The sequence below is a fragment of the Dasypus novemcinctus genome, chromosome 21 (assembly GCF_030445035.2).
Source record: "Dasypus novemcinctus isolate mDasNov1 chromosome 21, mDasNov1.1.hap2, whole genome shotgun sequence".
NCBI lineage: Eukaryota > Metazoa > Chordata > Mammalia > Cingulata > Dasypodidae > Dasypus > Dasypus novemcinctus.
In genome coordinates, this window is record NC_080693.1 from 24,366,966 (window position 1) to 24,391,076 (window position 24,111).

The 24,111-nt window shown below is 43.0% G+C and overlaps 1 protein-coding gene across 7 annotated transcripts in view; it reads left to right on the forward strand.

The window, feature by feature from the left end:
• The window catches only part of MYH10 (myosin heavy chain 10), a 153,824-nt gene that overhangs the window by 75,323 nt on the left and 54,390 nt on the right, over positions 1-24,111 (forward strand). For 4 of the 7 annotated variants that reach the window (XM_058283502.2, XM_058283501.1, XM_071210321.1 and 1 more), the window contains 5 exons: positions 1,242-1,360; positions 1,998-2,150; positions 12,683-12,856; positions 17,548-17,721; positions 17,930-18,044. In XM_058283502.2, the coding sequence (XP_058139485.1) occupies positions 1,242-1,360; positions 1,998-2,150; positions 12,683-12,856; positions 17,548-17,721; positions 17,930-18,044 (735 nt within the window). Of the gene's footprint in view, positions 1-1,241; positions 1,361-1,997; positions 2,151-12,682; positions 12,857-17,547; positions 17,722-17,929; positions 18,045-22,251; positions 22,315-24,111 lie in introns of all 7 variants that reach the window. The other 3 variants (XM_058283500.2, XM_071210319.1, XM_071210320.1) reach the window with 1 other exon arrangement.

A 24,111-nucleotide genomic window follows, 5' to 3' on the forward strand; every position in this document is an offset into this window, starting at 1 on the left:
ATCCAGGTCAACAGAAAGTTCTCTGTTCTCTAAACTTGAATTGATGATTGTACTTATTTCACTTCTGGAACTCTCTGACTAAGCCTGAACATGTGAAGTAGATAAACGTTCTCAGGATGGGGAGTAAGATGCAGGCAGAAGAACAAGCATTGTGCAAAAAGGCCTATGTCACAACATTTTAATGGTAAAAAATTGGGAGCTACTTTAAAATATTTAATAGAATGAAGCAAATTATGATATAACCACACTCTGCAGTATTCTTATAACTGCTGAAATGATGTTTATCATGATAAGAAGCCAAAGGAGTATAGGAAATTTGTTTTCTTTCTACTACTTTGTATTTTTCTACTTGCCATAATGTACCTACATACAGACATACTTAAACATGGAGCCAGGACCTAGCGGTTGAAGCAGAGCAGTTGGTGAAAACCAGGCCAACAGGGCAGCGAGGAAAGTCACGAAACAGGGACCCCAGCCGAGGTCCAGCCTGCCCTGTGCTGAGCGCCTGGCCCAGGGAGTAGCTCGGGTGATGGTGGCAGGATGCAGGGCTTTGAAATGAGAACTTGGGTAGGTTGTACTTCTCATTTCATTTAAAACATGCTTACCTTGTAGACTCTTTTAAAACAAAAATTAATTGTAACGGTTTTGTTTGCTTGTTATTGGGCCCTGATGATACTGGACAATGAACCTCTGGTGAAACTGGGGCCCTAAGGCTGGTGAGCACCAGTCAGCACATCAAGAGATTAGCAGCCATCTACTGAGCGCGTTATGCCAGGCGTGTAATCCAGCAATTGCTTTTCTAAAAAAACAAAACCTTTTAGAGACCACTGTAGGAGCATGGCCAGTTTCATTGGCAATATGATGATTTCAATAACTCCAAATACCATTTTCTCACTCTCCATTATCCATGGATTCTAAGACACAATACCTTGGATTGCATTATCCAGAATAAGTAAATGTTGAGTAGCCATCTCTTACAGACTAAGGATGAGTGTCTTACTAATTAGAAAAGATAAAAGACTTTTTGACCAGGCTTAAAGTTTTATCTAACTTGAAAGACTTTTTTCTCCCATTTTTTTTATTAGAGCAGATGTAGATTTACATAATTTGCAAGGTTTTTATTTCATTTATTTCTTAATTTAATTTAATGATCACTTAAGTTTCAAGTATTGAGTCTGTTGTGACCACATCATAAATAGAAGTCTAGTAATTAGGAGTCTAATGAGACCTTTGACCTTCAGTTGCACAGAAACTCTGCCATCTCCTTGGGATGAACGTGATGGAGTTCACGCGTGCTATCCTGACCCCCCGGATCAAGGTCGGCCGAGACTATGTGCAGAAAGCCCAGACCAAAGAACAGGTCAGTCGAATAGGTGACCCTCTGGTTGACATGGAGTACACTGAGTTAACAGAGCCTCTGTCGTCTGGCTGTGTCTTGGTTACTCATTGAGTATGTTTCCTCTACTGTCATTTTTTCTTTTCCAGAAAAATTGTAAATGGTGAATTTTTTTGGAAGTAAATTTGAAAGATCATGTGCAGTTTTCCCCAGGTAGATTAATAATCCAGGAGAACAAACCTATGCCCTTCAGGGGCCAGTCCAGCAGACAAGAACGTAGCAATTGTATTTACCTGTTCTACTGTGCTGGTGCATTAAGAAAGGTGTTCATGGCTTCAGCTAAGGAGACCTGAAGGCAATTCTCCTGTGAGAAGGTGCCCTCAAACTGCGCTGCCTACAGGCAGGTGCTCTGCAGAGAACCTGGGGGCATCGAGAAGCTTATTTTTACTTCACCCATCTCCTAAATCAGTTATCCCCAGTTTTCATGGAATTGTAGCAATGATGTGTAAAAGTGATTAATTTAAATGTGTAAGACACGGTTAGGCAGTGAATGTTCTTTCAGAGTTGTTGAGTTCTGTGTTACATTAAACTCCATATGACAGCTCTTCATGCTTTGCTGAGATCATTTCCAGAATAAAAAGTTAATGTTGTCTAATTATAGGCAGACTTTGCAGTCGAAGCTTTGGCAAAAGCTACCTACGAGCGGCTCTTCCGCTGGCTGGTTCACCGTATCAATAAGGCCCTGGACAGGACCAAACGTCAGGGAGCATCTTTCATTGGCATCCTGGATATTGCTGGATTTGAGATTTTTGAGGTATTCTTCCCTCTGCCTGCCTCCTGCCCTTCCTTCTGTTTATTTGTCTAACAAATGTTAATAAGGGCCTGCCAGAAACACTGGGAAAGCCCCCGGATGCAGGCCCTGCCCTTGCTCAGACGAAGTCAGACGCTCACAGGGAAGATGCCGCTACGTTCACAGACTGTGGATGATGGATCGAAGGAAACAAACGAGATGCAGCAACTGAAAGAACTGGGGGAGGCCATCTTCTGAAAGCATGTTCCTGCAGCGGTAGCAGGCTTGCCACAGGACGGGGAGAGCCAGCCTCGGCTTGTTGGCAGAGAAAGAGCAAATCCTGTGGCCCTGCGTGAGGAAGAATTTGTCAAATGTTAGAAGCTTCTAGAAATGGGCATTCCTGGAGAGAGCTGACCCCAGTGAGAGAGTAGGTGGAGACGGGACGACTGTCAAGGCGCCTTTGTCGTAGAGCCTGGTGTCACCAGTGGGAATCGGAGGAGCAGGGTGGGGTGGAGAACACGCAGGAGCAGCATGAGCTGTAGACTGACGATGGAGCGCACAGGATTCCATGACTGATTTCATCTGTTTTGTTGTGGCTGTGACTAGATTTCTCCAAGCACTTGTTCACCATCACTGCAAACACTGCACATCACAGCAGAGGTTTGCGGGCACACACTTGAGATGAGACTTCAGTCTCAAACCTTTATGTCTTTCTCCTTTGATAGGCTCGCTATAGAGCAAGGCATAAATGCTCAACCTAAAACTTCTTAAGATCAGTGTGCGAATGTGGCCACTAGTTGAGTAGTGAATTTTCTTGTAAAATGAGCTTCTTTAAAATGATAAATCTCTCCTCAAAATCTGAACTCTTAGAGTGTAGACAGCTTCATCCACTAACTTCGCTGTCACTAGAAGAGACTGCTTTGAAATGGATTGGTCTGCATAAAATTTGAGAAATCATGAAAAGATGGCTGGGAACAAACTGCATGTAAGAAAATCTGCTGCCTTGCTATATAGAAACAATCAGAGTCTATAATGAAAGAAAAGACCCCATTTCTGACTGCAACTTAAAGCAGATAAAATACCTAGGGACAAATATAAGAAAAAAATGGGCAAGATTTAGACACAGGCTACTGAGAAAAATGAAAGTGGACTTGAACAAATGGTAAAACATACTCTATTGTACAATAGAAAATTTAGCATCAAAAAGTATAAATTGTCCCAAGTTTAATCTATAAATTGAATATAATTCAATTAATAAGCCTATTAATAAACTTCTTTTTTATAAATTTTAAAACTTATTTTTAATTGTGGTAAAATGTATATAACATAAAATCATTTTATGGGCAAAGTGGGCAGTTCTTTGAATTAAGTACATTTACAAAACTGTATAAATGTATAAATAGTTACTATTTTTCATTATCCCAAACCAAAACTCATACTCATTTAGCAGTAACTCTCCATTCCCAGTTCCCCCATGCCTGGTAACCAGTGTTCTGCTTTCTGTCTCTATGAATTTGCTTATTCAAAGTATCTCATATAAGAGGAATCAGGGAAGTGGCTGTGGCACAAGCAGTAGAGCTCTCTTTACCATATGGAGGACCTGGGTTCGATCCCCAGGACTTCCTGGTAAAAAAAAATAAAAAAGGCATCCTAGACCTGTGTGGGGTGGAGAAGTGCACCAAAAAAAGACGATGACACAACCAGATAGAAAAAAAGGGATATATATCATACAATATTTGTCCTTTAGTGTCTGCTTATTTCATTCGACAGGACTTCTTCATGGTTCATCCATGCTGTAGCATGTACCAGCACTTCATTCCTTTTTATGGCTGAATAATATTCCATTGTGTGAATATAGCACATTTTGCTTATCCATTCATCTGTTAGTGGGCACTTGACTTGCTTCTGCCTTTTGGAAATTGTGAATAATATTGCAGAGAGCATTGATACACTGATACCTGTCTGGGTCCCTGCTTTCAGTTCTTTGGGGTGGGGTATATTTCTAGGAGTGGGATTGCCAGGTCCTATGATAATTCTATGTTTAACTTTCTGAGGAACCGCCAAACTTTTCCACAGGGCTGTGCCATTTTTACATTCCCACCAACAATGTATGAGGGGTTCCTATTTCTCCGCATCCTTACCATCACTCCTTAAATTCAGAGTTTTTAATAATAGCCTCCCTATTGGGTGTGAAGTGTTATCTCATTGTAGTTTTTTTTTTTTTAAAGATTTATTTATTTATTTAATCCCACCCCCCACCCCCCCGGTTGTCTGTTCTTGGTGTCTATTTGCTGCGTCTTGTTTCTTTGTCCGCTTCTGTTGTCATCAGCAGCACGGGAAGTGTGGGCGGCGCCATTCCTGGGCAGGCTGCATTTTCTTTCGCGCTGGGTGGCTTTCCTCACGGGTGCACTCCTTGCGCGTGGGGCTCCCCTACACGGGGGACACCCTTGCGTGGCACTCCTTGCGTGCATCAGCACTGCGCATGGGCCAGCTCCACACGGGTCAAGGAGGCCCGGGGTTAGAACCGCGGACCTCCCATATGATAGACGGACGCCCTAACCACTGGGCCAAAGTCCGTTTCCCTCATTGTAGTTTTAATCTGCATTTCTTTAGTGGCTTTTTATTTTAAGCATCTTTTCATGTATGTATTGGCCATTTGAGTATCTTCTGTGGAGAAATTTTTATTCAAATCCTTGACCCATTTTTTTTTTTCCTTTTACTGCTTGTGCTTTTGGTGTAAAATCTAAAAATCCATGGTCTACTACATAGTTCTGAGGATTTCCCTGTATTTTCTTTGTTAGCTCTTCTGTTTAGGTCTTCAATCCATTTTGAGTTAATTTTTGTATATGAGACGTGAGAGGTAGGGGGTCCACATTCTTTCAGGTTGTATGTGGCTTTAAAGTTGTCCCAGTGCCAGTTGTTGAAGAGACTATTATTTCCCCCATTAAATGGACTTAGCACCCTTGTTGAAAATCAGCTGGCTATAGATGTGTGGACTTAGTCTGGTGTCTCAGTTTTATTCCATCGGTTTATATGTCTTAATTTATACCATTAACACACACTGTTACAAGTAACGTAGCTTTGTTGTAAGTTATGAAATCAGGAAGTGTGAGTTCTTCAACTTCGTTCGTCTTCAAGATTGTCTTGCCTATTCAGGGCCCCTTTCAATTTCATGTGAATTTTAAGATCAGCTTTTCCACTTCTGGAAATGGGATTGCATTGAATTTGTAGATCACTTTAGGCAGTATTGACATCTTAATCTTAATCTTTCAATCCATGAGCACAGGGTGTCTTTTCATTTAGTTAGGTCATCTTTAACTCCTTTCAACAATGTTCTGTAGTTTTTAGTCTACAAGTCCTTTACCTCCTTGGTTAAATTTATTTCTAGGTATTTTATTCTTTGAAATGCTTTCATAAATGGAATTGGTTTTTGTTTTTTGTTTTTTTATTTCCTTTTTGGATTGTTCATTACTGGTGTATAGAGACCCAAACAACTTCATCGTGTTTACCTTGTATCCTGCAACTTTGCTGAGTTTGTTTATTAGTTCTGGTAGCATTCTTGTGGCTGTTTTGGAATTTTCTTTATAGAATCATATCTGCAGATAGGGATAATTTGACTTCTTCCTCTCTACTTTTAATGCCTTTTATCTCTTTCTCTTGCCTGCTTGCTTTGGCTAGAACTTCTGGTACAATATTGAATAACACAGTGAGATAGGGCATCTTTGTCTTGTTCTTGGTTTTAGTGTTTTACCGTTTAGTATATTTCTCCATTCAGTATGATATTTGCTATGGGTTTTTCATAAATGCCCGTTATCATATTGAGAAAGTTCCCTTTTATTCCTAGTTTTCTGAGTGTTGTTTTTTTTTTTCAAGATTTTTTTTTTTAATCCCCCCCCCCCCCCCCCCCCCGTTGTCTGCTCTCTGTGTCCATTAGCTGTGTGTTCTTCTGTGACTGCTTTCTATCCTTATCAATGGCACCGGGAATCTGTGTTTCTTTTTGTTGCATCATCTTGTTGTGTCAGCTCTCTGTGTATGCAGCGCCATTCTTGGGCAGGCTGCACTTTCTTTCACACTGGGTGGCTCTCCTTACGGTGTGCACTCCTTGCGCGTGGGGTTCCACTACGTGGGGGACACCCCTGTGTGGCACAGCACTCCTTGCACGCATCAGCATTGCACATGGGCCAGCTGCACATGGGTCAAGGATGCCCGGGGTTTGAACCACGGACTTCCCATGTGGTAGGTGGATGCCCTATCCATTGGGCCAAGTCTACTTCCCATGAGTATCATGAAAGGATGTTGGATTTTGTCAAATGTCTTTTCTGTATTAAGATGATCATGTATTTTTTTTTCCCTTGATCCTTTTGATGTGGTATATTACATTGATTTTCTTATGTTGAACCATCCTTGCATTCCTGGAACAAGTCCCACTTGGTCATGATATATAATCTGTTTAATATATTGCTGACTTTGGTTTGCCAGTATTTTGTTTAGGATTTTTGCATCCATATTCATAAGGGATATTGGTCTATAATTTTCTTTCTTTTTTTTTTTAAAGATTTATTTATTTATTTAATTCCTTCCCCCCCCCCCCCCCCCCCCCCCCCGTTTGTCTGTTCTTGGTGTCTGTTTGCTGCGTCTTGTTTCTTTGTCCGCTTCTGTTGTCGTCAGCGGCACGGGAAGTGTGGGCGGCGCCATTCCTGGGCAGGCTGCTCTTTCTTTTCACGCTGGGCGGCTCTCCTCACGGGCGCACTCCTTGCGCGTGGGGCTCCCCCACGCGGGGGACACCCTTCCGTGGCAAGGCACTCCTTGTGCGCATCAGCACTGCGCATGGCCAGCTCCACACGGGTCAAGGAGGCCGGGGTTTGAACCGCCGACCTCCCATATGGTAGACGGACGCCCTAACCACTGGGCCAAAGTCCGTTTCCCTCTTTTTTTTTTAAAATTAATTAATTTATTTATTTCTCTCCCTTTCCCCCCCCAGCCCCAGTTGTCTGTTCTCTGTGTCTGTTTGCTGCATCGTCTTTGTCTGCTTCTGTTGTCGTCAGTGGCACAGGAATCTATGTTTCTTTTTGTTGCATCATCTTGTGTCAGCTCTCCATGTGTGCAGCGCTATTCTTGGGCAGGCTGCACTTTCTTTCACACTGGGCAGCTTTTCTTATGGAGCGCACTCCTTGTGCGTGGGGCTCCCCTACGCAGGGGACACCCCTGCGTGGCAGGGCACTCCTTGCATACATCAGCGCTGCACATGGGCCAGCTCCACACGGGTCAAGGAGGCCTGGGGTTTGACCCGTGGACCTCCCATGTGGTAGACGGACGCCCTAACCACTGGGCCAAGTCCGCTTCTGTATAATTTTATTTTCTTGTGCTGTTTTTATCTGACTTTGGTATCAGGATAATGCTGGCTTCATAGAATGCGTTAAGAAGTAATCCCTCCTCTTCTATTCTTTGGAAGCATTTGAGAAGGATTGGTGTTAAATCTTCCTTAAAGGTTTGGTAGCATTCAGTGAAACCTTCTGGTCCTGGACTTTCCTTTGTTGGGAGGTTTTTGATTACTTATTCAATCTCTTTGTTCTAGGTCTGTTGATTTTTCTATTTCTACTTGTGTCAGATTAGGCCATTTTTATGTTCCTAGGGATTTGTCCATTTCATCTAGGTTTTCTAATTTGTTGGCATATAATTGTTCATAGGACCGATTTATAATCCTTTTTATTTCTGTAAGGTTGATAGTAATGTCCCCAGTTTCATTCCTGATTTACGTTATTTGTGTCCTCTTTTTCTTTGTCAGTGTGCTTAAAGATTGTCAATTTTGCTGATCTTTTCCAAAAAACTTTTGGATTTGTTGATTCTCATAATTTTTCTATTCTCTATTTCATTTATCTCTGTCCTGATCTTTAATTTCCCTTTTGATTTCTTTTTTGACCCATTGGTTATTTAATTGTGTATTGCTCAGTTTTCACACATTTGTTAATTTTCTATTTTCTGTCTCATTGATTTCTAACTTTATTCAATTGTGACCTGAAAAATACTTCATATGATTTCAGTATTTTTAAATGTATTAAGATTTGATTTGTGGACCTACATGTGATCCATCCTGGAAAATGTTGCATGGGCACTTGAGAAGAATGTATATTGTGCTGTTTTTGGGTGGAGAGTTCTTTGTATGTCTGTTAGGTCTAATTGATTAATAGCATTGTTCAAGTCCTCCATTTCCTTATTCACCTTCTTTCTGTCTAGATGTCCTATCAGTTATTGAAAGTGGTATATTGATGTCTCCAACTATTGTAACAATATTTCTCCCTTCACTTCTGTCAGTTTTTGCTTCATATATTTTGGGACTCGTGCATCTGTTGAGATGCATGTATGTTTATAATCATATCTTCTTACTGCATTGAGCCTTTTATTACTATATAATATCCTTCTTTGTCTCTAATCTTTTTTCACTGAAAGTCTATTTTATCTGACAATATATAGCCACTTTGACTGTCTCTTGATTATTGTCGACATGAAGTATCTTTTTCCACCCTTTTGCTTTGTAGATAGCATATGGATAGGTTAGCTCTTTCATCCAATACGCCAGTCTCTTCCTCTTAATAGGTGTGTTTAATTCATTGACAGTTAAGGTAATTAAGAAGGGATTTAGTTCTGCCATTTAGCTATTTGTTTTCTGTATGTCTTGTAGGATTATATTTTGTTCTTCACTTATTCCATTAGTGCCTTTTTTTGTATTTAGTTGCTTTTTTGTAGCATACCGTTTTGATGCCCTTCTTTCCTTTATATTTTTTGTTACTTTCTTAGTTGTTACCTTTGTAAATACAATGAGCATCTTAAACTAATAACAATGTAATTTGACTAATGTCAACTTAGTTTCAGTAGTACACAAACTCTTTACTCTCCTTCCCTCCTCCCTTTTATTGTTTTTATTGTCATTGTCTCAGATTACATCTTTATATAGTATGTGCCTGTTAATATAGATTTTAAATTTTTTTTAATACATTTGCCTCTTGAGTATGTAGAGGAGAGAAAACGCAGTTACAAATCAAAAGTACAGTGCATTTATTTATGTAGTTACTCTTAGCAGTGTTCTTTATTTCTTCTTATGGCTTTGCATTACTAGTCTCGTATCCTTTTATTTCAAGTCTGAAGGTTTCCCTTTAGCATTTCCTGGTAATGAACTCTTTCAGCTTTTGTTTTCCTATGAATGCCTTCATTTCTCCTTCATTTTTGAAGGATAATTTTGCCAGATATAGAATTCTTGTTTGACTTTTTTTCTTTAAGGATTTTAAATATTTCACCCCACTGTCTTCTGGCCTCCATGGTGTCTGATGAGATATTCACTGTATATCTTATTGGGGATTCTATGTATGTGACAAGTTGCTTCTCTTGCTGCTTTCAGAATCCTCTTTGTCTTTGGGTTTCGACAGTTTCTCTGTAGTGTGACTTGGTGTAGATCTCTTAGAGTCTGTCCTGCTTGGAGTTTGTTGACCATCCTGGATGTGTTTATCCATGTCTGCCGTCAGATTTGGGGAGTTTTTATTCATTATTTCTTCAAATCCTTTTTCCGCCCCTTTCTATGTATATGTATATGTATGTGTATATGTAGGTACACTTGATGGTGTCCCAAGTGTCCCTTAGGCTCTGTTCACTTTTCTTCATTATTTTTTCTTTCTTCTCACACTGAATAATTGTTTTGTCTTGTCTTCAAGTTCTGATCCTTTCTCTTCAAATCTGTGGAATCCATCTAATGAGTTTTTCATTCCAAATACTGTGCTTTGCAGCTTGAAAATTTGTGTTTGGTTCCTTTTTAGAATTTCTGTCTATTTTGTTCAAGCATCATTTTTGTAATTTCCTTTAATTCTTTGTATATGATTCCTTTAGCTCATTGAACATATTTAAGTTGGTTGTTTAAAACCTGACTAAAAGTTCCAATGTCTGAGCTTCCTCAAGGATGGTTTCTGTTTTTTTTTTTCTGTTAATGGGTTAAATACTAGCTTTCTGCTGAGAATTGGACATTCTGAGTATAGCTCTTGTTAAAGCTCTGGAAATCTAGTTCTCTAACTCCTCTGGGATTGTTAGGTTTTTTGTGGTTGTTGAAGGTTGGAGGCATCAATTTGTGACTTCTCAGAATTATTTGTGCTCCCAAACAGGGACTGGAAAGAGAAAAGAGAAAAACAAATAAGTACCAACTTTCAAGGTTCCTGTGCCACTTTTGCCTGAGGGGAGTTAGAACAGTTGCCAGGCTCAGAGCTGATCAAAACCTGTGGTCTGTGGTCTGTGATGAGAGCACACACCCTTGGATTTTGGAGGGCTGGGTCCTTATGGCCCACCCTAGCATCAGCAAGCTGCACGTGGAGGCTGGGCTGCAGTCCCACTGCCTCCTGCCACATCATGGGGGTGAGGGTGGTAGCTGCTGTGCGGAGGGTGAACACACCAATACAGACCGCGGTTTGCCAGCCTCTCCTCCAGTTCTTCTCTGGATGATGCAGAGCGTTCCATAATGCTGGAGCTCCAAAATAGTTGATTCAGACAATACCTGCCAGTTCAACAGTTTTTTTGCTGGGGGTGGGGAGGGCTGATTTACTCTACCATCTTCCCACAATCAATGAAGATTTTAAGAGGGAGAACTAGGTAACCTTATTCAAAAATTAATTTGCAGAATAAGTTAGTGAAAAAAATATGTAAGGAATATTCAGTAAAATTCTGAAAAATGAAAAGAGGGTCTTAGAAAATGTTTAAAAATATATATACTATAGAATTTCAAGAAGTATAGTTTTGATATACTAATATTACTGACAATAGAAAAATGTATGTATTGCTAAAAATTCAGTATTGTTTTGTAAACAAGATTTGTCATGGAAAAGGAATGGCCTAAATGTCCACCATTAGGAAATTGCTTAAATTAATTAAGCTGTATCCTTACAGTGGAATACTATACAGCCTCTGTAAAGAATGAGGTGAAAGCGGATGTGGCTCAAGCATTTGGGCACCCACCTACCACCTGGGAGGCCCGGTGTTCAGTTCCTGGTGCCTCCTAAAGAGAAGATGAGCAGACACAGAGAGCGTACAATGAACGGATGGACACAGAAAGCAGATAGTGACTGCAAACAACAAGGGGGAGAGATTAAATCTTTATTAAAAAAAAAAAAGAGAGGTGGCTTTATATACTGACATGAGAGTCTCCAGTATACATTGTGAACTAACCAAAAAAAAAAAAACAACAGAAGACAACATACCGCACACATACAAACACACTTTATAAGTGTATAAATTATTTCTGGAAGGACCACAGATAGGCAATAGTGGTTAACTATCAGGAGAACTGGGAGAAGGTTAGAGTGAGACATACTTTTCAACTCTTATGTACCTTTTAGATTTCATATTCTGTATTAACTTAAATATCAGTTATTTTAAAATACAGCTGGTAGTTTGAGTCGAGATTTGTTCATTACAAAATGCCATTGTTATTATTGTCTCAGATTACATAGTAGCTCAGGCTAAATAGAGCGCTAAGATCTCATTATCTCAAGGCAAAGCAAACCCATTTTTATCAAAAGGAGTGAAACATAACCAGGCATTCTCCAAATGCTCCTGTGCCTTGTCCTGTGTGCTGGTCCCTAGAAATACAGTGTTGAGCAAGGCAGGCACAGCCCCTGCCTCCTAGCCTGACCTTGTTTTAAAATAGTGCGTTCAGCTGCCCCCGGGAGGGCGGGGAAGGTTGCAGTGGCTTTTTCAGACTACATTCGTCCTTCCTTAGAGACTGGTTAAGCGCTCCCTAATTGAAATCCCTTTTTATAAGGAGGTTATGAAGGAGGCTCTTGATGGGCATGTGCTGCTAGCGTAGAGGCGGAGGAAGGCTGAGTACCTGCAGCCCTGGAATGATTACTTCAGAGCACTGTAGTTCTTCCTCCTGTCAGTGGCACAGTGGAAAAGTGGGCAGGGGTTTCAGAGAGCTGGGGAGCGGTCGTAGCCGATGAAAAGGCACCCAGGCTTGCCTCCTAAGAGCACTGCCCTATCGCTGGGTGCTGGCGGAGGCCACAGACCCCACGAGGGAAGGGAACGCACAGGGTGTGCCAGGCTGTGCCGAGGCCCAGCAGCAGCCCGGGGAAGCGAGGGCAGAGCCGCGGTGCAGCCAAGCTGGCGGGCCGCTCTGTCCACTCCCCTGCCTCCCTGCCCTGGCCTGCGGGGTCCCTTTGTTTTCCTTTTCCTTCCTTTTCTCATTTTTCCCCTCATTTCTATTCTTTGACCATTCCCTAATAAAACGTGAGTGATGTTTCATTTGTAGATAAAACTCAGTTAACATGCTCAGTTTCTCCTTTATTCCTTTAGCAGGTCAGTCATGTGATGTGGCCACATCATTCTCTCTCCAAAACACTTAGGGGTGTGAGGAAGAGAAAGAAACAGTCAGCCCCTTGGGTTAGTCCCTACTGGTAGATAGAATCAAGAAAGCAGTGGGCACCTAATGAATAATTTTTAGTGGACCTTTTTGGGTAAGCAGATGACTGATTATTCCTGTTTTCCCTTGCCTCCCCATGTTTGGGAAATGACCCAACACTTTGTAGCTGAACTCCTTTGAACAGCTTTGCATCAACTACACCAACGAGAAGCTGCAGCAGCTGTTCAACCACACCATGTTTATCCTGGAGCAAGAGGAGTACCAGCGCGAGGGCATCGAGTGGAACTTCATCGATTTCGGCTTAGACCTGCAGCCGTGCATTGACTTGATAGAGAGACCCGTAAGAATATTCTCTTGATATTTGGCTGTCAGTTCATATGCAAACCTGCGCCTTCACTTTCCTTGGCATAATTTCGAGACAGAAATCATCCTGCCTAATCAGTGTTAAGATACTTTTTGGATGTAAATTTTCTAGGAAGGTGATACTCTGATAAAATACCTATTTAAAAAGCAGGTAGCATCCCAATAAGAGTCTTTTTTTGGCTCTCCTTTCTTGCAGCTTTATGCCTATACCTGCACATGTGACTATATCGAGTAATATGCTTTGGCCCCTCCCAGCCTGATTCATGTCTGTGACAATCACTGGCCCCCTCCCCACAGCACCTGTCACCAGGGTTGGAACTCTGTCACTCATAGGAAATCTAAAGATATTTCACTTGGCCGAGAATGAGATGTTTCCTGTAAATCCACTTTTCAGATAACCAGAGCTTATCCTCTTAATCTCAAACATAATGTTTATTTTGGCAGGTGTATTTTTCTTTTTTTTTTTTTATTTGAAATTTCATGTGAGTTTAGTACTTTTGGGGCAGCTGTATTTTTCATGGTGATCTCATAAAGCATCAGAGATTGTTTTATTGTTATGCGTGGAAATACATAGATTGTCAATTATTCCTTGGCTTGCAAAACTCTAAATCAGTATTTAATACTGATTTAGAGTTTCGAACAAATACTGATGACTTGGCTGGGTGTTCCCTGGCTTAGTTTCATTTATTTTATTTTTGCTGTGTGTCAAAACATAGGAAAAACCAAAGACCTAAATCACGGTCAGGTAGGTGATGCTTCAACAGCAGCTCAGAGCCGCCTTCTGTGAGCTTTTGCACAGTTATTTTTCTTGCTACTCAGTCTCTGATTTCCACCTGTGTCCTACATGTTTAAAGATGCTAGAGGCCTAATATCTAGAGGTACTGGGTGTTACCAGTACTTGTAGGCAGAAAGGAATGGCAGATTAGAAAAGAGGAGCAATTGAGAAGACACCACTGTTAGAGATACAGTTCCAGCATGTCAGAAGTTTGGGATTTAAGGGAAGTGACAGGTTTTACCTTCGAAGGTACTATAGCTGCTTGTTTAGAACAGAAATCTCAAATTACCCGTTGGGAGGAGAGCTGCTTCTGTGTACCTGTGTGTTGTTTAGACGCAACTTCAGGGAAACAGATGTGGCCCAAGTGTCTACCATACAGGAGGTCCAGGGTTCAATTTCCGGGGCCTCCTGGTGAAAGACGAGCTGGCCCATGCAGAGAACTGGCCCACACAGAGTGCTGGCCCATGCAGAGAGCTCGCGCAGCAAGATTACACAAGAAAAGAGACATGGATGGGAGACAATAAGAGATGCAATAGACCAGGGACTGAGGTGGTACAAGAGATTGAGCACCTCTCTCCCACTCTGGAAGGTCTCAGGATTGGTTCCTGGTTCTGCCTAAAGAGAAGATAAACAGACATAGAAGACCATACGGAGAGCAGACAACGAGTGCAAAACAGTGAGGCATGGGTTAAGGAGAGTGAATAAATAAATAAAATCTTTAAAAAAAGAAGCAACTTCAGGGGAGAATAGTAGGAACTTCCAGGGCATTTTCATACATGCACTTGCTTTGTTGCCAGAAAAAAAAAATTGCTTGGAAGTTATATAAATAAGAGAGTGAGATCTATTGATGACTGTAGAGTTTGTTGTTTGAGGTGCGTTTGTATGTACCCATATGACCCTGGAAGCCCTGCCTTGTAAGAGTGTAGCGGTTATGAAGTGACTGTACACCCACACTTAGATTTAGGGTGGAAGAGAACCTGTGAAAGTTGCTGAGTCTTTCTCTATGTCTATAGGATTAATTGTACCTAAACTCTTCCAAATGGAAAATTGTCAACCCTATTTTTAAAATATTTTTTAGAAGGTTTTAAAGTCTAATGGTTTTTAACCCTTCAATGAGTCTTATTAATGATTACCAATTGCATTTCTTTGGCGTTATCCTCAGGACAAGATACTTTATATGCTGGTTTTCATATTTTTCTTTCCTCTCATGTGGTAATTTTACCCTTAATAATCAGCTGACAGCAAAACAGGTGAGGCAGAAAGGATTTGATGTTTGTGTTTCAATTATTCTGCAGACATTAAGTTTAAAAATTAACAACTCAGGATAAGATCATGGTACCAAGATTTTGCTAAATTCCCAGTTGTGGGCCTGGAAACACAGAGACTGAGGGTGCACAGGAAATGTGGAAGATGGGACCACATGGCTCTGATCATGGACAGTATCACAGAAGGTTTCACAAATGCTTTGAAGGGAGTGAGAGAGCATTCCAGGGCTAAATTTTAGAAATAGAAATTAGCAAGTGAGCAGCACATTGATTCCTTCCCTTCCCTTCCAGCTCCTTTTCTTGCTTTCTTCACCTCTTCCACTGGCACTTACCCTTCCCTCAGAAACTTGAGCATGTTACCCCTTATTCCCTGCCCACATGGTCCTGACTTGAAAGAGAGACAGCTCGGAAAGGGGAGGGAGGGGGGCAAGGTTCAGCGCTGACCCTCTCTCTACCTCAACCCTTATTCTTTATAATTACTTTATCTACTTACAAATAGAAACATGAAGTCTGATAGACATTTTTTAAGTCCAAGAAGAACTTATGATAAGAGGGACTTTAATTATAGCACGTATAAAATGGTGCATGGGATTGTGACTGCCTTGGTGTTCCTCTCAAAATGAAGCAAGGCGAGGGAGCAGATGTGGCTCAAGTGTTGAGCGCCTGCTTCCCACATAGGAGGTCCTGGGTTTGGTTCCTGGTGCCTCCGAAAAAATTCCAAAAACAGACAACAAGCAGACAACCAAAAAAACCAGCCGACTCGGGATCCAATGTGGCTCAGTGGTTGAGCGCCAGCTGCCCACACATGAGGTCCTGGGTTCAATCCCTGGCCCCTTGTACCTCAAAAAAAAATGATTGAAGGACAGGGTTTTCCGGAAGGCAAATGCACTGAAGTGGCGCCCAGCGTGCCAATACCAGTCTTACTCATCTCTCGCAAACCCAGCCTCTGGCTGGCGTGGGATGTAGGAAGTGAGCATCTGAGCTCAGAAAGCTCTTGTCCAAATCCCCTGATACTTCCTCTGACCGTTTATACAAAGCCAGTCTCCCAAACCTGTAGCTCTTTAGAAATACACATTTAAAGGCTCAGGACTAAGAGAGCTTGACGTTGAAGGATGAGGTAGAACCACTAAAAAGGAGACACAGTGTAATAAAGGACATTCACAATCATGCTGCCACTGAGTCATTTAGAAAAGATTAAATGATATTTGGGTTCCTATTTCAGAACTTAATATTTTCATTAAAAGGGATTAAAAATGTAAAAATTTTGGTAGAAAGATGGAAGTTTCAGTTATCTTAATAGGGAACTTCATTCCTCAGAGTTGTCGAGTGAATGGTGTGTGTTGAGCCACCTTCCACTTTGAACGCTTGCTCCTCCTCTAGGATTATGTAATCATATTTGCCTTTGACTAGCGTCTTCAGGTTCTTTTAGGTGGAGGAGCCACGACTGCCCTGGCCGTGTAGTGAGGTTCTTGGCTGGGGCTCATGGCAGCACCGTTATTACAACAGCGTTTTGCTTATATTGAACTAAAACCACTAGTGACTTTTTAACAACCATATTTGCACATAGCCACCTCTTCTTCAGTAATAGAAGGTCCTTGTAAGTTGAAGAAACCTAGTCCTAGAGATTGATTCAAAAATTTGATTCCATGGGTAAGCCCTAGAATTGTTACAAGTTCAATTTCATCCCAAACTTGATGTGTTTGCAGTATTTTAAACAGCACCCCAAAGGCATTACAAAATAGACCACACTATTTAAATAGCTCATTTAGTTTTTGTGTGTTACCCATTTACCTCTAAAAAGGGAATTATTCCATTGGTTTTTGGCTCCAAAAAATGGCAAACTCTAGGCCTTTTTCTTTTTTTATTTGAGATACAGTTCACATACCATGAAATTCACCTTTTAAAAGTGTACAGCCATCTAATTAATGATTGCAGAATTTTTCATCACTCCAAAATGAAACCTCATACCCATTAGCAGTCACTCCCCATCCCTCCCCCCCTCCAGCTCTGGTACCCCCACTAACCTACCCGACGTCTCTAGGACATTTTTCAATGAATTAATTGAGTGACAAAGCATATGCTTCCCACTGGTTATTAAGAAAAACATATAAAATGATTGATTAATTATTTCACCCTCGTCCATATCCTCTACTTAATATTTCACCAGATGTGAAGTGGTACCCTTTACTTAATCATCACTGAAACAGAAACTTAAATTAATGAGGCTATAAAATCTCTAAAACCTTCCCCTTACTTGAGTTTTTATTATAAGTTATCCAGTCAGTCATTGACTATCACTGTGAACCCTCAATTTCGTCTCCATCCCCCAGTTCCATTCTGGCTTCTTTTACTTGCCATCTATTGGTCCATCCACTTAGAATTAGAATCCACATATTGATGCATTTATGGGATGAGTTATTCATCCGTTTCCTCACCAGTACTTACTAGGGAGTTCTAGATCTCAGTATTCACATTATAACCTGTCGATAGCTTGGACGTCCCCTCGCATCCTAGCAGTTTATGTTTCCTAGCGCTTGATAAAACTGCAGTGGTCTTGGGAGTTGAGTTGCCACACACCGCGGCCCAGCTCCTGGTGTCCTGTCCGTTCCCATTGCCTCTGCCCATCAGGCCAACCCTCCTGGCGTCCTGGCCCTCCTGGATGAAGAGTGCTGGTTCCCGAAAGCCACCGATAAAACCTTCGTTGAAAAACTGGTCCAAGAACAAGGCTCCCATTCCAAGTTCCAGAAACCTCGGCAGCTGAAAGACAAAGCTGATTTCTGCATTATACATTATGCGGGGAAGGTAAGAGTCCTTCTATTAAATAATTAAAAACACGAGAATGGCCATGTTTCAAGTTCCACTGCAATTCATAAAAATGTAACATAAGTGCTGGCCAGCATTTGTAAGTGCATCGCCTCTGAGGCAGCCCGTGTGGGGGTGTTCGTGGGGTGCTTGGTTAAGGCTGGCAGTGCTTTGACTCTGCGCCCCTCCCTGGCTGTGCGCGGCGCAGGTGGACTACAAGGCCGACGAGTGGCTCATGAAGAACATGGACCCTCTGAACGACAACGTGGCCACCCTCCTGCACCAGTCGTCAGACAGATTTGTCGCCGAGCTCTGGAAGGACGGTAAGCGTGTGCTTTTGTTTGTGATCAAGCTTGGCTGCAGTCTTCTCCAGGTGAAGCTAACATGTGGTTCATATGTATATATATATATATATAGGTACATATATTTTTTTTTTACTTTAAAACTCCCTTCCCTAGAGCAGGGCTGCCAGTATCGTGGGATTTATCCATTAAGAATACTTGGGTTAAGAAATGAAAAGCAAAATGATTTGCCTTCTGGGTCAGACGCTCTGGGGAGTGTGGGAATGTTCTAGGCCCAGAGTCTTGAAGAACCACCCCAGCCTCGGGCCACCCGGCCCCCGTGCGGGTCGAGTCTCAGGGCACGGGGCGCAGGCCTGAGAAGGCCCGTGTGCGTGCTTTTTCTCTGTTGGAGATGGACCGGTTGAGCTGTGTCCCCTCTCCCCACCCGGCCCTCTGCCTTAACGCAGAGCAGCTGGCGACCCTCAGAGACCCTCGTGCACGTCAGTCTCTTTCCTTGCCATCAGTCCTTGTAGTTCTTTTGTTTATATGAACCTCCAGTAGATTCTGGAGATTTTTATTTCAGACTAGAAGGTTTTACTAGTACCAGAAACATGAAATGCCTGTGTCTTCACGCATCGTGGGGGCCAGTCCCCCCCACAGAGCTTGTGCCCCTGCGGTCTCGCCCTGGTCCTGCCCTTCGCGGTCACCGGCCACGCAGGCCCTTGGCCCTCGAGCTGCCCCTGCCCAGGCCTTGACTCTGAGACCAGGCCTGCTTGGGTCGCCTGGCTCGCTTCCACTCTCTCCACGGCATCTCCAGACCTTCAAATCCAGCTGTCTTCTCAGAGGTAGAAGGGAAGCAGCACAGAAGAGGGCGATATGGCAGAAGGAGAGAAAGAAGGAAGAGCTCAGAGACAGTAAGCAGGGAAGGCGTCACGCGTGGAAGTTAACCTTCCCCAAGCTGCCGTGTGCATGAGATCCCGTCAGCGCCAGGGCCCCAGGGGCTGCACCCAGACTTGCCGGTGTCCTGGGAAGAATTCGGGTGCCTGAGGCTGAAAGGAGGGTTCAGCAAAAAGTGTAGATTCCACCAAGGAAGCGGAAGCCCCTGACCTCTGTACCTGTTAGCGGGGGTCTTTGGCCAGCTGCCGTGAGACTCCGAAGGTCTGGTCAGTCGATGGTGCCTCCGAGCACTGGGAAGCAGGGCCCCGCGCAGAAGCTGCAGCGCCTCCTGCCCTGTGGCTAGGAAATGCTAGGCGCGGAACTGGAGCTGATAAAACATGCGGCACTCAGGTTGTCCCAAAGCCACCATGCCAGAAGCAGGCGGCACGTGTCAGAAGAGGAGACAGAGTAGCAGCAGATGACAGAGGTTTGCGTGCTTCAGGAATTAAGCGTGCCCGGGACACAGTGCAGGTCACAAAGTCACACTCAGCCCTCCTTCGGCTCCTATCGGCTCTTAGAGCACAGGGAAAGTAATGAGGCATTGTGCAGATTGTGGGGGCCAGAGGTGCGCAGGTGCCACAGGAACGGTACAGGACGAGCTTTTAGGGACGCACGACCTCTCCTGAGGAGCTATGGTAGAGTGTCATGAAGGAGGAGGCGATTTTTCTTATCCTTGAGTCACATTTCCTGGCACTTACTAAGTCCCAGCCAGGGTTGAAGCACCAATTTGTAAGCATTTGTGTGGTGATCAGCGCGGGGCCCTTGGGGCCGAGTAGGCGAGCACAAACGAGCTCACCCAGCGAAGGGGGTGTTTCCATAAGTGCAGTTGGCACGCGAGGTGGGGGAGGCCCAGCGTGCAGGCAGCGGTAGGGCCGCGGACTGGCTCGGCGAGCGTTCCGCCAGGGGCATGAAGCGCAGACGTGGAGTCGGACATGAGGCTGGTCGGGTTGAGGCCAGACCCCGGGAACCCCAGTGGCCAGTCTCTAGAGGAACTTGGACTTCACTGAACAAATGGTGTGAAGCCACGAAAGGTCTGCACTCCAGGTGGCGACCAGTCTGAACTCGGGAAGCAGAACAGGCAGCGTTTGTCAGGTGGATTAGCAGGCGCGAGCCTGGCAGGGGAGCACAGCGTGGCAGCTAATAGATGAGCCTGGGCTGAGGTGACAGAGGGGCAGGTGACAGCGGGGGTTGGATAGGCCACCTGGGAAGAGGAGCCAGCGCAGTGGGACTTGCCCGTTGATGCCTCAGAAACTGGCTTTCTCTTACCACATTTCGAATGAGAAGAGAAGCAGGTATTTGGGGAGTACCAGCAGAATAATGAAGGGAATCAGGCCCTGGGTTTACACGCGTGTTCTGACTTAGTAACCATTTTTTGATTCTCTTACTTTTTTATATTCCTTAACTTAAAATGTCATGAGAAACGCATCTTGAGCACCTGGCCCCTTCATATAATACTCTGTATCTAATTATGTGCTTACCACAGAAATCGTCTGTGAGATAGGTTTAAGAACAGAAGGCATGTTCCTGCCCTCCCAGAGCTTGTAACCCGTTTGAGAAATCAGGGTCTGCACATGCAGAAATTGGGCTGAGGTCCTCATCTTGGCTCCTAACTTCCCGGGGTTCCTCCTTCCACCCTTCTGCTTTAGCTCCCGTCTTGCTGACCCCGCTCCCCCCGCCCAACCCCAGGTATCAGAGAGGCGCAAGGCTTGGCAGGTGGAGGCTGGGCTGGAACGATTGAATCTTACAAGTAGAACCATGCCTGGAGATTCCTTAGCTGCATTTTTGTGTATTTACTATATACCAAAAATTGCGTTATTCCATTTCGTACCTGCTTAGTGGACAGTCTTGCAGGCTTGTAGGACGGCACGAGCCCTGCCCATCTGTCCCTGTCTGCAGCTCCAATCCTCAGACCAAACTTTTTATGGCCCTTGACTTTCTGAGGACATGAAATTTGGGAATGTGTTTGGCTACTTTTGTCAAAATAGGCCGAAAAAAAAAAAAAACGTTTAATTTGGCTCTGCTAGCTTCTGCCCTGGAACCAGCCCTGCATGTTTGCCGTACTGATTATGCTGCTACTATCAGGAAATCTTGCTCTCCCTCTGCTTAGGAGGGCAGTTACTCAGTTTAGTGTCCAGAGAGGATCTTAAAGGCCCCTCGCTATTGGGAGGGCTAATCTTCAGGGCGAAGGGCAGGTGGGCAGGCTGTACCGCTTAATTCAATTTTGAGGACTGCATGTTTCACACATAAAGTCAGTGGCAGGCACAGAAGTTAAAAGAGATGGAGAATTCATAGCTGCTCCCTCTGGATGTACAGATCCCTTGAAATACGGGGAGCTTTCTCTCTAGAAAAGAAAATAGCCCTGGAATATGGTCATTTTTTCCCCTCTTTTTATACCCTCTTAAATGCAAAAGCTACTGCTGACAGGTTGACTGTGAATGTTGTTTAGTTTGCCTGTGAAGCTGCGACAACTTGAATATAAAACATTTTGTTTTAAAATAGAATTTGTGTTAGGGTTTTAAAGAGTTTGCTCAAGGCCAAACCAGGAAAATAAGTTGTATTGGTGGCAGCCCTGCCCTAGAGAGTAATAGTGCCCTACTTTTTGCTAAAAGATATTGTTTGGGGATCTCTACCAGTTGCAAAGGACTTCTTAGCACTTCTTGAGGCTTATATAGAACAAAAACTAAAGATTGAATTTTCATGTAAATGTGCCTCCTAGGATAAGTATTGTCTACTTACCATTTGAAATTATTTTAAATTTAATTGGCAAAATCATAAGATTTATTTTCCATTATTTATTTTGCTGTAACAGAACTTGAATTTTGACTTTCTTAATGATAGGTACCTATCTTTCAGCAATTCATATTTGAAGTAAATTGTCTTCCAGAAATCTATATTGGAAGTAAAATTAGCAGTGTGAATTTTTGACAGTACAAGTAACTAATATGTACATTTATCGTAGTACTCTGACTTACTGCAGTCTTATCCTAATTTGTTACTTGCAAGATAATTTTATGAGCAGCAACTCAGATATTAACTAGTCTTATTTAAATTTCATCCATCATTTACATGGGGATAATCATTTAACATTGATATGCTATATTGCTCATACCTGGAGTTGGGAATGTACTCTTGAGTTAGATTAATTTATTTTATAAAGAATCTTGTCCATATGTGCAAATTCTCTATCTAAACAGTAATGTTTGCATGGGATCTGCTCAGGACTACTTTTGTGATGTCGAATGTCTTGCACACTAACTGAAGTGTTTGTGTATTTGCTCTTCTGTCTTCTGTTTTTGCTGTTTCTCTGCTTTAGAGATTCAGAATATTCAGAGAGCTTCTTTCTATGACAGTGTTTCTGGTCTTCATGAGCCACCAGGTGAATGTATAAAAAGCCTGTAGGTCTTCCAAAAGAGAAGGGCTGTGAGCCCACAGGAAAACCTTGTGGGGTGCTGGCCGGGGGCTGGGGAGGGCAGGGGAGAGTGGGGAGAGGGGTGGCCTCCGGGTTTCTGTTTTGTTTTGCTCACAGGCCTGCATGAACCTTTCATTTCATGCTCACTTTTCTTCCACTTGGAGGTAACTGTTTTAGTGCATAAACAATTCAATCGCTACTGCCTACACATTGCTTCTTCTTTTATGCCTAGCACATACAGCGCTGCATATTAAACAGTATGTCATCACCTTCTCAAGAATGCCATTTTGATACACTGTTCTCTAAAGGAATTGTTAGGAATCAAGCTGTTAAATATTTCCTTTGGCTTTAGGTCCCCTTTAAATTTTCAACTCCAAGGAATTCCAAGGAGTTTTGGGTTTTTTTTGTTGTTGTTGTTGTTTGTTTTATTTTAACGCTGACATATTGTGAACAAACAATTACATATTTATCTCAGGTGTGTGGGTCTTATCGTGGTACCTCGTTTGGAATTTGTATACATACCTAGTTACTTGGCTTTTTCTTTTGAACTGAAGACACTGGCACTATCTACAAGGCTTGGTACATGCATGTCAAGACTAAGAGAGGGGAGTGTTGTTTGAATTTGTACATGGAACCTGAAATTGAACGCAGAAGGTTTGGGCCCTGCGGTCTGAAATCTTAGCCTAATAATTGCTAGCAGGCCAGAAGCCCAGCATAAAAGTGACCCTCACCTAATCCTCCTATTGTTTAGTGAAACTGGCAAGTAGCAGGTTTCACAGATACCATCAAATTCATGTTATGATTTGGAACATTAAAATGCTAGGATCCAAATCCATTTCAAAAGTTATTTAAACAGATTTTTAAGGAATGAGTCAGTTTTAATCCCAAGTGATGATTCCTGCCATCACCTCTATCTACATATGATGAAAATAGGTTGCAAGCTTGGGAGTGAGAAAAAAAAAAAAAAAGAATAGATTATGCTAGAGAAAGCATGAGCTGAAATAAAAATTCCACAGAACTCCAAAGGAAGGTATCTTCAAACTCAGGCATCTTTGGGCTTGGGGAGAAAGAAAGAGCTAAGGAGTGGTGTTGAGTTTCTGGTCCGCCCTGGAGCTGGGCCTCCTTAAGAGCATAGCTCTCGATCCTTTGGACTTGCTCCCTCAGTAGATTATTTGGTTTCCTCCATAAATTAGCTCCCTTCTGCTCTTGGGTTTCCAGTCTCTTAAGAGTTCCAGGCGGTGAACTCTTGCTTTGGGCGCATGGCGCCTTTTGTGCACCTTCATTTTCTCCACACCTGGCTCAGAGGCGCACCTGCAGGTGCAGCAGCTTCGCCTGGCGCTCTCCCTGTGGACTTTCCCTCTCCCGCATCTTCCCTGTGGGACCACTGTCTTTTGGACGCAGAGGAGGTGGTTTTCTTACCAGCTGCCTCACATGTGCCGCTAGATGATGCCTTAGGTGACAGCAGTAGGCCTGGAGCAGGCTCACTCCCCTCGGCGTCCTGCCTTCTCTGTTGCTGCTCTTTGGTTGATCACTCAGCAGAAGCAAGTCTCAGGAGTCTCAGTCCTTCCTCTTAGGGGTCCTCCCATCCCTCCTGGCTGAAATGATCTGGCCTTTAATATTATGCATATTCATTCTATAGCAAAATGTCTTTTTCCTCACAATGTGCTTGTGAGCTCAAAGGAGATCCCAGGGAGGGGCAGCGTCTAAAGTGAAAAATGTAGGGGCCTGGTATCTTCAGTGATTTCTCAGAAGACAGTGGATGAA